This window comes from Agelaius tricolor, unplaced genomic scaffold, assembly GCF_023055355.1.
Source record: "Agelaius tricolor isolate 1412-34295 unplaced genomic scaffold, bAgeTri1.0.p SCAF_8, whole genome shotgun sequence".
NCBI lineage: Eukaryota > Metazoa > Chordata > Aves > Passeriformes > Icteridae > Agelaius > Agelaius tricolor.
This window is the reverse complement of record NW_027269268.1, coordinates 18,308,038-18,321,334: the sequence shown is the minus strand read 5'-3', so window position 1 is coordinate 18,321,334 and position 13,297 is coordinate 18,308,038. Positions and strand designations below refer to the sequence as shown.

The following is a 13,297-nucleotide window of genomic DNA, read 5'->3' as shown; positions in this document are numbered from 1 at the left end:
AGAGGCAAAATAGCTGGCTTGATTGACCCTAAAGGAGTGAAGGTAAGGCAAAAATGTGAAGAAAGAGGAGTGGGAGAGAGTGTATGAATACATGAGCAAAGTAGTGGAAGAAGGGTGACTGCAGAGTCTTTTGTTTCTGCCCATAATTCTGTCATGACATTTTAAAAGAAAATAATTTCCTAATCTTTGGGATCCTAGAAAAATAGCTTGAAAGTATGACTCTCAAAGGCTTCAGAATGAGAAGAAGGGTGACCAGACATTGTCATTTAGCTTAAATGTGTAGGAGCTGAGAACTTTGGAACTAATCTAATGTTTTGGGAAAGGTGCTGACACATGATTTTTGTGAAGATTGCTGTTGTCAATATTATAATGTGAAAAACTTGGAAGAGCGTGGCTAGAAAAAAAGTACTAAATGTGGATAGCACTCATTAATTTAAGTACATATAGAGGCTTCATAATCTAGTACAAAATCGTTTAAAAATAGTGTAAACAGTAAATTAATGTGTTAAACTTACGTTAGGTCTTTGTTTTCTAGTTTGCTTTTTGCTGAATATTTAGAAGAAAAGTTTTGAAGATAATTAATTGGGAAAATACCAAACCACAAGTCTTTTTAAAGTAGAACATTCAGGGAGACCTCAACATTAATTTTCATTTCTTTTTACTAGTGGCTGTATGTCTTTATGGTTTTTAAAAGTATTCTTTTCCTGCTTAAAAGACCTTAATGCAAAAAAAAAAAAAGAGCAGGCCAAGTTCCTGCTTAGATTGTCAAGGGTCAGTTTTCATAGCTGTCTGACCTTTTGAGACTACACCAAGATAGTGTGTGTGAGATGTAGGGGGTTTTTGTGCCTGAAGTGATAAAACTATTTTGCACAGCTTGCTTTAATAAAGAGCAGATTGGTTAGTAACATCAGGAGGGACTCCTATCTAAAAAAACCCAATAAAATGCTCTCATGGAGTGCAGTTGTCTTTTCTGTCCTTTTGATTATTGCCCAATGTATTTTAAATCATGCATTGTAGCATTCTCTCCTCCCTACTACCTAAAACATCATCACATTTCATCATAAAAAATTTATGTAATAAAAAGTAATGTGGCCTGTGGGATTTTCTTTTCTGGCCTTACCTGTTGACCCAAAGTGCATGCTGCACATTCTCCAGAGGGGTAGTTTATAGGCTTCATTTGTGATGTTTAGGAGGTTTTGTTTGTTTGTTTTCCCCCAGCCCAGTGAATGCTAAGGCCATTTTTACAATATGTGCACATGACTTTAGGAATGCTGCTCATTCTCTGAGGCTTCTCAGGAACTTTCAAGTGTTCCAAGTCTGGTGTTTGCAGAATGGAACTGATGCCTTCTGAGCTGCCAAGTGCAGAGTAGCCATGTGTTCTCAGCTGTAAGGAGGCTCCAGGCAAAAAATGTTGGCCATTTGTTAGTCCCAAGCTTCTCAGAGGTTAGTTAAAAAAAAACAAAACACAACTTTCCTGAAAGCCTAATAATTGTTGGGATGAACTAAATTAATGCAGTGCGCTGATAGGAGATGGTGAATAGACATTCCAACTAGACATGCCAACACAACTTAATAGCAATTTTGTTCATTTAATAGAGATTGCTGTTTTTAGAAATATGTGATGCTGCAGAGTTGGCATGTGTGCCTGTTACCTCTTTAAAAAGTAAGCTTTTGCATGCCCTTTTACCAACTAGCAATAGCTTGTGGGATGTTTCCAAACCTCACAGTTCCAGAGTATGTTTTGATAAGCATCCAGTAGGGTGGAAAAAAGCTTACAAAAACAACTACAAAAAAAAAGCCCAACCACCTACATCAGAACTAAGTGGATAAACATGACTGCTGATTGCTTTTATTCATAAAAATACACTCTGGTCTTCAAGATATGTTTGCTTCTGCTTCAAACAGGCATATTATAAAACAAGCTATTCCATAAGAAGTTAGTATTAAAAAGAAAGGAAAATTAGGTTTTCTGTATTGAACCTCATCTATAAAACAGCATTTTCACTGAATCTCTAGGTCATATTTTAGTTCTCTAAGAGAGAATGGAGAGAGAACTTAAAAATGGGAGGAGGTGAGGTCTGGAGGACAGTAATAAAAGCACAGCCCTTTGGTTAGTGTTGCTGGGTGTTTTTTTTAATGTCTGTGATAAAGTGGTATATTTCATGATAGGACTAATGCATTAAAACTCTGATGCAGAAGTAAGGAAATACTTATACAATCAGAACTAGATGGTTTGGTTTTTTTAGTTTGCCCCAACTCCATTACTTTTAAACTTAGATCAGAAAAGTGATTTAAGAGGAAATCGATATTTTCATATCAACTGTGTTAAAAGAGAGATCAGAATAGCAATTTTCAAATGTAAAGAAAGAGCAAATGAATCAATAATAACCCTAAACTATCTGATCTTGTATCTGATTGAACAAATGCTTTAGCCTTTGTAAACAAACACATCAATTTAGTTATAATATAATAGATTTCTATTTCATTGAGAGCTAAAATGTAATGATCGATTGTTGTGAGTCATCTGTGTTAGCAGAGTTAGGAAGCAGGCAATTACCATAGGTGCTATTCTGCTTTACACTATGATTTCTCTTGAGAATTGTTCAGTGAGCAAGCTTCCTTTTGTGCCTTGCAATTGTTTTAATATAATATCCAAATTTAGGGAAAAAGAAAAGGTTGGTAAATGTTGTCTCTTGGTGACAAATAATAAAACATATCCTTTAGTCCTTGCGATAGGAGTTTATACCTGGTTAAAGAGAAGAAGTGAGTTACACTCTGAGGACTTCATTCATGACCATTAAAAACCCTACAAGAATTATGACAATCTCTCTTTGTAAGTACAGAACATTTCTGTTTGGTGCCAAAAGCTGTTTGGCTTTCTGGGCCAGTGTCACAGTGCCTGGAGAAGGCCAGTGAGGAAGCTGAACTGTACATATGCTGTGTACATATGGAGTGCAGCACTGGGACATGGCTCAACAAGCAGTGAGAGACCCACACCATATGGAGTGGTGTAGCACTCCACAGAGAGCCTGGGCATCTCTAGAAGCAGTAGTACAGACAAGGGAATGGTTTTTTTACCTCTACAGTAACAGGGCTCAAACTGCTCAGAAAGCCAACAGAGTTGCCGCATCATCTTGTGTTAACTGTATTTTTCTGCTGCAGCTCATAGATGTGCCTTTTGGAAAGGTGTGAGCATTTAGTTCTCCTGGTGGTATGCAGAGGTCTCTGGCCCCTCTGTCTTCATAGCACATTGTAACTCAGATTCTCTGCAGAGCCAGAAAGCACATACTTTCCCACCTACAGGTTCTTTTTGGGTATACTTTGGGAATAAAGTCTTGGTAAAGCAACAAGATCAAGAGAATGAAAAAGAAAAAAGATTAAGGTTTGCTGTAGTTTTCTCTAAATAAAAAAAAAGTCCAGCATAGAGCTTTGGCTGCTAGGATAGTTGGTACTTCATGATGCTTCAAAGTGAGTTTTCTTTTCTTTCTGATGATTTTTCCCCCCTGGCCTTCCAAAATGTGAATTAGATTTTTACATTGCTGAAGGTAGGATAACACAGAAATATTATCTCAACATAATGAAAATGCTGATTAAATACCTACTGTACAATTTCATGAAGCTGTTCAGAGTTAAATGTTTCCATTTACTTTTCAATTAGAGTGATTTTTGAAATTTCACCTATTGTGTAAGTTAGTTGCATTGTATCACCATCCGGGGGTCTATGTACAAATCACAAACGGGACGGGACTGCTGTGGAACGTGTCTTGAGCTGTTTGATTTTTCAGCATCAGTCTCATTACATGGTTATGACAATGGGAAGATGCCATCAGCATCTTATGCCATTAGATTTTGGGGACTCTGATGGAGTGGAAAATGTAAAAGCTGTGAAACTTTTTTGATAATTTGATGATGTTTTCTTTGTGAATTCCAGCAGATTAGGTATCCCACATAATAAGAAAGACTTTAATGATCAAATTCAACAGGTTTTTTACAACTGCTCTTTTAGAGGCCAGCCTTTGAATTCTGCATTCAGGTCAGAGCTCAAAGTTCTGACCCTTAGGCTTAACACACATGGTAAAGAAGTATATTCTTTGTAACTAAGTGGCAGACTTCCAGTGACAGATACTTTTTAGTCCAGTATCACTCAAACAGCCAGACTGAATTCACAACTGTAAGGGAGTTGGATGTAAGGAAAACAATTTATACTGAACCTGGTAAGTGGAGAGCCAAGGTCAGTGTCATTCTGCAATCTAGATTGCATTGAGGAGTTGGTTAGAGACATTTTGTGGTGTTAATTGTTTTATGACTACTCTGGAGTGAAAGTCTGCTTTGTTTCCAAAGCTGAAGCCGTAAGAATGTAACTTTTTGGTTTTAAATGGACAGATTTATGTTAATGAGGAGATATTCAAGTCCCCATTCAGGATGTGGTCCAACTTCTCTCTCAACAGCCACGCTTGCTTGGTTGAGAGTTATGCCCAAGTGAACAAGCCACAGACACTCTATTTGCTGTATTGGATTCAAGTAGTGCTCAAAAAATATAATCATCCTTTTTTCCCAATCAAAGTTGTCTCCCTCCACTATTGCAAAAGATAGAGGAGAATTGAGACACATTTGCCTCCTGCATGTCTCTTGGCCTTTTGATGTAGTGTGTATTTCAGACTGTGATTCCACTGGATCTTTGCCAGGGCATCCTTGGAAACGATGCTGAGGCTGGTTGGCCCAACCCCTGATACCTCCCCTCTCTCCTCTGGTGCGGTCATGCAACAAGTAGGGAACAGATGTTGCTGAAAGCTGACAGGTTGCTGCTTGGGAGGAGGGGAAGGGAACTTCTGGAATGTGGTCCCAGGCTGGAGAAGGGGGGGGCAGATCTTGAGCTTTCAGCACTGGCCCACGCAGATTTAATAAAAGCAGCTGAATTCAAAGAACATTGTTCAAGTAACCAAGGTGACCAATGGACCTCAGCAAAGCTATTTGCTTTGCTAATTGTATTTATTTCAAGATTTGGCAGAGTTCAAGGAAGAAGGTGGTATTATTTTTGACCATTGAGAGTATTTGTTTGTAAATAAATGTCAGCTGAGCTGGATTCCTTACATCTTTTTTGAGTTCTGCTTTTTGTAGTGGTTGCATGGGAACCACTGTACCACAGTATTAATGTGACTAATACTCTGTGTAGACATGAAACACCAGCCCACAACACAAAAGTACAACAACCCCCACAACAAAGAAGCAAATAAGACCCCCTACCTGCCAACAGGTATCAAAAAGAGTTTAGCAGAAGATATTGTGGGTGTTAGGAAATAATTAGAATATTCTGATTTATCATAAGGAACTACCATTAAAAAAACCATTGGTTTCAGAAAAACTTGTTCAGCTCAGAATAAAACAGCATCTGTTGTTTTGTAGTTACTGAACCTTTTTGCTGTACTTAAACAATATAGCAATGAATACACTTCCCCTAAATTTCCATGAAAAGTAGAATCGTTGTCATTTGAATTAGTTAAACAAGGCTTATGTAAAATGAAAAAGATACTTGTGCTGAAACAATAGAAGTATGCAAGCCTACTGTATGTAATAGGAGAATGCACATGCTGTATGTTATGCGTATGTGTTGGTAGCTGTGTGTGCAGATGTACTGTGGCAGGACTTGGTACTTGGATAGGGTTAAATTCTTAGAGGTGATATATGGGGCGTGGCTTTTTTAAGGGTACTTTAGTGACTTTTCAAGTTTAACTTGAGAAATATGAAAGAATTATTTGAGGACTAAAGGATTATACAAACTTGAATGCTGACCAAGGTAATACAAAAATAAAGGGGGCTTTGCCTTCTGAAAAGTTGATATTTATTTGTACTAAAGTGCAAGACCTCTGAATGCCACAGAAACTTTAAAGTTCTGCTTGACATGGGCTGAATTAACAGTGATGTTGGATTTGTGAAACCAAATAAAATATTTTTGTTGTAACCATTTATTGAAAATTAATTTTTCTGGGACTCTGGCAATCTATTAGTTGGGTTCTCATGGAGGAAGCAAATAATTTTGTGGGGGCCTTTCAGTGTAATGTATAAAAACTGTCAAGTTCTTCAAGGTTTTGCCTTATAGGGCTAAATTTCAAGCTATTTTTTTCTTACTGTTCTTGAAGACAGCAATTAACATTGTTTACAATCATAGAGCTTGTGAAATGTGAAGTGAACTGTAGTATTTTTAGATGCAGAAATTTTGGTTGAATTTATTTCCTGTTTGCTGCAATGAAGGACTCATTAGCCATGCTAACTAACATTCTCTGCAGGTCACATCACAGCTTGCTGTGTTTCTGTAGTTCTGGCTACCAAGCTCAAAATACAGAGGTAGAGCAGGCAAAAGTCCTATTGATTCAAGCTTGATTTTATCCATCTTTCAAGGGAGTATTTACTACTTATTGCTTGCACAATAAAGGAGGAGTTAGGTGGTGACCATGAAGAATTAATTGCTAGAGTTTTTGAAGACTGTAGGCTAATTCTTAAAAAAATATTTTTCTTATTAATTTAATACTCATGAAGTCGACTACCTGAGTACTAAGTAGTAGATCTGTTTTTTCTGAAAATTGTTGCTATTTTACTCTTTGATTTTTAGGGATCCTAGAATCTATTTGCTAGTTTTGCCCAGTATGAAAATTTGAAGTTGTTTTCAGGAGTTGGACTTAATACTAAAGAGTTGTTTCAGTATTTTTTTCTTACTGTGAAGATGAGCTGTCAATATCTGTGTCAAATTCTGCTTTCTGAACAAGCAAAAGAGGTCTTTAATAGGTCTGTCAGCACTCAGCCCCACTGAGACAAAACACAGCCTTACGTAAGTGCTGACTCAACAATTCATTGTATCTGAAACAACTCTGTGTTGGACTTTTCCAAGCACATTTGAGAGAAATTATTAGTTTTTCCTGTTCTGGTTGTTACAGATGTGATGGAAAGCCAGTCTTTGCTATGTAGAAATACTCACTTTGAGAAGTACCTCCTTGCACATGCAGTCATTTAAATAAATAGGATTGGTTAGTATGAAAGTAACAATTGACAACAGAAAGTACAAGTTTTAAAACCAAAATGCTTAAGAATGGTGTGTATAGATACAGTAAATGAGGATTTATTTTGGCAACCTTACTATGAAGGTGTTTGAACTCTGTCTCTGGGCATGAATCACAGGATTGGAGGAGAATTAGGCCAGAGCTTGCATGAGTTTGATTGCTTTACATTAAGTTTATATGCGTTTGTTTCTAAAGATACATTAACAGCAACAACTAGAAAGTTAATTTTGGAGAAGGTTCTACCAAATATTTAATATGTTAAATATGAATTTTGCTTGAAGTGGAGTAAGATGTGCAAGTGTTCCTGTCATTTTCAATCTCAGCTATCAATTGCATTTGCAGTGCTTTGCAGTTGCCCATGTAAAATTGTCAGTGTTGAGAGCTTCTGATCACTACTTAGGCATTTTCTCTGTCATCCCCAGGAAAGATGTCTCGAGACCGGGCTCTCAGGAAGCAGCAGCAGCTGAACAATTTGGTAGCAGCAGTGACAAAGCTTGCGAAACCTGGAGATTTGATTGTGGATTTTTGCAGTGGAGGGGTAATGTATGTTTTTGTTTATGTGGTGCAATGTCTTTCACCTTTCATCTTTGCAGTGCTAGGTGGTTGTTGCTACAAAGAAAAGCAGAAGTGCAGATGCTGAAATTTTAGCTGCTTTCAAAGGTTCTCTGATTGGTATGGGGATGCTCATCACATAATGAGTGGGCAACAGGGAACACTGAAAAGTGACTCAGATTTTGTTGTTTGTTTTTGTTTTCACAGGGCCATGTTGGAATTGTTCTTGCTTATATGATGCCATCATGTCAGGTAAGTCCTCAATAAAAAGATTTCTGGTAGTCATCTTAAAAAGATGTGTATGTAGGGAGGACACATAGAAGTCACAGTTGTCTCAACAGAGGACTTAGGTTTGAAACATGCAAATTTTTTAGCATAATCCCTAAATGTGTGTGGTGCTTTCCAGAGAAGACAGAAGTTGTAGGAAAATATAAATATTTTCAAGCTGATTAATATTGGCAAGTATTAAATGCCTTTGATTGTTCCTGGGCTTCCAGCTAATCATTTTGTAGATCTCAGACGCTGCTACAAGTGATTCAGAGGTTTTCTCAACAAACTACAAAGTTTTCTGCTTAGTAATGTTATAGTTTGATTTCTCAGTATTATTTTGCCTTACTTTCTCCTATGTGTGAAATTTAGGTGGTACTCATAGAAAATAAGGAGTTGTCTCTGATCCGTGCTAAAGACAGAAGTGATGAACTAGGTTTAAACAACATTTGGTTCATTCAAGCAAATTTGGACTATTTTAATGGGACTTTTAACATTGGGGTAAGTGATGATAACTTTTCCACTTCAAAACTTCAGTGTCTGATTAATTATTCTTAAAACAACTGATATACATGAGAGAATAAAATTCTGTATGTCCTTACAGACTGTGAAAGTAAATGAGATTAATGTCCTGACTAGAATTTTGCAGCCCTAGTGAAGAATAAGGCATAAATAGTATTTTGTAGCTCTTTAAATTTTCCTGTCATCCATTTTTTTATGCTGTTAATAGAATATGAACCTCTGTGGCAAGATGCAAGCTTTCCATGCAAGACTGACTGTTCTTTAAATCATCCATCTAAAAGCCTGTTTTGACTGTAGCAGAGGATGGGTAATGCTGAAGGTTTATGATACATGAACAGTGCTGTTTAACTGTTTGGTTGGTTTATTTAAGAAAGGAAAAGAAATTCAGGGCAGAAGAAAGAGGAGAGAATAAATGGTTTTAGCCCAGTCCTTCCAAGTGTAAATTTCCAATTCTCTAGCTTTGTTTTTTGTGCTACATTGTCATATAAATCTCAGTGGGTGAACTAGAGAGCTATTTTAAAATACCAGGATCTCATGAATAATACACTGAATTGTGTGTGTGAAATGCTTAATAGTTGTTTTATGAAGTGAGTCTCCAATTTTGTGGTCATTGGAATTCCTGTCTTGATTTCTGGGGGCCCATTTTAAAGGTTAATACAATGTTAACCCTGTGGAGTTTTTATTTAATAAAAAAAGTATTATATTCTCTCTTTCAAGTTTTGTGACAAGGGAGATATTGAAGTATATGTCAGAAGAGTTGACTTGGAAATTCTTCTTTACCAGCTCTTCATTACCAAGTATCTGCATAAGTCTTCACATTTTATTTTGTTTCAGATAGTGACTTCAATATATAGGGTTTACTGCAAAAACTTCGTCTTTAATTTTATTTGGGATTTTTTCTTAACTAAATGGGTTTTTAGAAAGCCAAAGAAGAAATCATTTGGTCTAACAGGTCACACAGGCTCAGCAAAGCTACTGGTTTATCTGCTGCTGTTTTAAGGTCTCTTTTTCTGCAAGCAAAGCAGAGAGCTAGCTTTGTTTTCTACTTGGATAGATGAGGAAGTAACTATAATTGCATTCCATGATAATCTGATAGCTGTGATATTAAGATTCTATTTCTGATGTTAAACTAGTTTTATTTTTTTTTGTTAAATTCATATGAGCAGAAAATTTCATTGTGCAATTATTTTCTTGTTAATTTTTTAGTGTTCTGCCTGAGACTAGAGTATTTGTTTCCATCTGTATGCAATTACAGTTCAGTTGATGATTAATGGTCTCCTCAGCTGAGCTTACAGCAAGCAGACTGGAAACAAAAAGGACTTTGTTTTAATCTATATCTGAGAGCAAAGTTTTTATCTTCCAGTTGCTCTACCTTGAAAAGCAGCTTTGAACCCTGAAATCTGAGCTGTGCAGTCTTAAACCTCTTCTCTAAATGTACAGTGAACAAAAAGCAAAGCAAATAATGTAGTTTTATAAATCCACACTGCTGCATAAAATCAGAAATGTGCCTCAAAAATGTCCTTAGTCTAAGTATGCACCAGACCTACTCTTGGAGGTGCTGAGCACCTGGGAGGAGGCAGAGGAGGTAATGCCCCATTTCAGTGGTGCATTTGGCATCCCAGGTAGAGATAGGAGAGAGCTGCCTGTGTTTCCTTGCAGTATATTGAGTACTGCAGTCATTTGCTTTTCTATAGGAGAGCAGAAAGAATTTGGGTGCAACCTCTGTGTTACCCAAACACATCAGTGCTCACAGGTAGTTGTGTTCAAATGTTATTTTAGTTTTAGTTGAAGAGCCCCTCACTAAGGAAAAGAAATAAAAGAATAAGGAGAGGAAAAAAAAATTAAAGGAGGGCAAGTTGTACTTGATGTCTCCCCCAGCTCCAGTGTTTGTTTCCTATAGGTTTTACTCAGTACTTGAAAACCAAATTATCTACATTTTTATAATTTTAGCATAATTCCATTAAATGTGACCTTCAGGTATATCTATTTCTTCTCATACTGCTTAGTTGAAATCCAGTTTTGATGTAGTTCTTTGTATTTTGAGTTCTTTTTGCTTGACAAAAGTTTTTTACAAATCACCATATAGTTTTTCTGTTACTGTGTATTCCACAACTACTATTTTTCTGGAGATTTGTGTTTAGTTCATTTGATATCACAATGAAGTGCACCTGCCTTTTGAGTGCTTTTGGTGAGTGACCCTTCTTCAGTGTTGATTCTTTGTTAGTGAAATAAACCCTAAATTTTCCTCAACATGGATATGAAGGAGGGAATCAAAAACTGAAGAATTAAGGACCAGGCCTTTGGTGTAATAGCTTTAATTGCAAAAACTTCCTCATGCATTTAACTAACTAAGTCAACCAAAAAAATGCTGGATTGTATTTAGACTGTTCCAGTGATGAATTTTCCTGTTTCCTTGGTTGTTTTCCTGCTCTAGGTGGCCCTGCACGCCTGCGGGGTGGCCACAGACATGGTGATTGAGCACTGCCTCAGGGCACGGGCAGCCTTTGTCATCTCCCCCTGCTGCTACGGCTTCATTCAAAATACAGTCAAGTTCAAATATCCACGAAGGTAAACTAAAGCTTGCAAGATAAGCCCTAAAATATCAACTTAAGTGAAGGAATAAAATCCTAAAGGAGTATAGAATTAATCATTTGAGGGTCATTGAGAGTGACCAAACTAAGCTGATTCACACTTACAATGAAACTGTTTCCTCCTGTTTGCCAATCCATCCTCACGGGCAGATTGGTAATTTTTGGATTTTTTTTTTCTGGATTTATCTATTCATGGTTCAGACTTCATACAATCAACATAGTAGATACAGTATCTTATATGCAGATCTTCTACCTTAAAATCACAAAGTTAATAGAAAACTCATGAAAATTACTCTAAGAAAGGGAATTGACATTTTAATGTTGGAGGAAGATGTAAGCAGTCAGTTTAAAAGAAATGGGTCTGCTTTATACCACAGTTTACTGCTTGTACAACTCCTTTGATTTATTCCTAAGTAGATAAGCTCTCCTGTGTTTCAGTTCATATTTTTAATACTTTTTCAATGGGTTATGTACATATTTTGTCTTCAAATCTGCCTCGTGGGAGATACTAATATATCTTATGCTTAAGAATTTTAATGCCTTTGATATAAATGAAATGTAAAGGATAAGCATAAAGTGGCAGAAGATAAGAGGTTAAACAGCCTTCTGAGTCAGAACTAGGTGGGGGAAAAGGGTTGTGTTTTGGTTGGCTTTTTTTTTGTTCATAAAAATGAGCTTTGCATTTTGGATATCCAAGATGAAATAGATTTAATTCTACCAGGAATTACATCAATGACTTAAGCATGTATTTGCTAATATAAGAAACTGAAACATGCAGTCTTAAAAGGTATCAACAAATCTAAAGAGATATTATGCATTCATATGAAATATTTTTCATACTTTTCTATAATATCAAAGTGTGCTGCCACAGAATTGCATAGAAAGCAATTCTTTATAACTTGTCAGTTTGATAACCTTTGCATTTAACTGTTCTTTCTTAGTCAATTTGATACTTCCATCTCTTTTGTTTTCTCTTCTGACACAATAATACATTAAGTCTTCTAATGAAGAGGCAATAAAATTCCAAGCCTTCTAAAATTAACAGGCATATAATTTTTCTCAGTAGATTTGTTTTAAAATTGGCTGGCTAATGTTTAACTTTTCACCAGCTACATTTTTAGACCACAAAGACTGGAAATGATCACTTAGAAAACTTTTTACTGTGGATGTTGCAAGAATATTTGTGTTTGCTGAAATTTTCAATCTAACCTCGTAAGTCTATGAAAAACTATTAGCCTGGTCTTGAGCTACATTTTAGGGTTTGCTTTTTCTTTTTTTCCTTATGTTACATGATCACAGAGCATGATAACCTGGCCATATCCCCATAGTGGCTCTGTTCTGTACTCAATTCCATTGCAAAGACCCTTTAGCTTTGTGATATAAACAAAATATATGTGTGTATTATTAAATATATGTAAAGTGTTTGTGTGACAATGAGAAAACCACAGTAAGTACGTGTTAGCATTTATAATGATTTAAAGAGAGAGTTTTTATTAATACTAGGAAAAGAAACCCCACTAAATACACTTTTCTAGTGAACTGGAACTGTAATGGGCTTTGGTATTTTTTAAACCCTTTCTGTATGATAAAGATATGGCTGGTTTTTTTTTAAATGTGTTCAAGTACATAATGATTGCTTATGTTTTCCACCTTTGCTGTTTTCAGATGTGAATTGAATTGATATATTTATTTTTTTTTCAGTCATCAGTTCAAAGAAATTTTGTCCTACAAGGTATGTAAAAGGACAGAGGGAAGATATTTATTTGCAGTTTCCTGCATTTCACTGGGTCTTCTTATCAAATGAAATATAGGTGGTTATCTTCTAGAAATAGGAGGGGCATGTGTTATGTGAAATGTTCATTATTAGTGCAGGTGCCATTGTGTTTTCTCTCCACCATCCATTTTAAAGGCTTTTTTCTTCAACAAAATTAAGTAGTTTCTCCACAAAAAACCACCTTTTTTGTCATAATGTATAAGTGAGCCAAGGTACTTCATTGTGTATCAGTTTCATTGTACTTCCTAAGGTACTTCATTGTGTATCAGTTAAAAATTACAGGATACCAATTTGTTTAGATGTTAAATACAACTGTTATAATAAACATTAGATGCCTCCCTCTAATTTATGTCTAAAACATTGGACATTTTAAGTGGGAAGAGCTTAAACAGATCAGCAAGATTTTAATACAGTACTTATATTTTATATAGTCTTCAAAATGTTGTTCAAAATTACTTTTAAAATATTGAAGTGTGCTTTGACCCTGAGCAGTTGGGCTCTGTGGAGATAATCTGAGAGAAACACAGGAGAAATTATCA

The 13,297-nt window shown here is 36.0% G+C and overlaps 1 protein-coding gene across 5 annotated transcripts in view; it reads left to right on the top strand.

Moving 5' to 3' along the window:
- GSTCD (glutathione S-transferase C-terminal domain containing) overlaps positions 1 to 13,297 on the top strand; it is a 45,124-nt gene that overhangs the window by 25,552 nt on the left and 6,275 nt on the right. For 4 of the 5 annotated variants that reach the window (XM_071431800.1, XM_071431803.1, XM_071431802.1 and 1 more), the window contains 5 exons: positions 7,475 to 7,590; positions 7,812 to 7,856; positions 8,244 to 8,372; positions 10,828 to 10,961; positions 12,686 to 12,716. In XM_071431800.1, coding sequence (XP_071287901.1) covers positions 7,475 to 7,590; positions 7,812 to 7,856; positions 8,244 to 8,372; positions 10,828 to 10,961; positions 12,686 to 12,716 — 455 coding nt within the window. The remainder of the gene's footprint in view (positions 1 to 7,474; positions 7,591 to 7,811; positions 7,857 to 8,243; positions 8,373 to 10,827; positions 10,962 to 12,685; positions 12,717 to 13,297) is intronic. The other variant, XR_011679946.1, reaches the window with a different exon arrangement.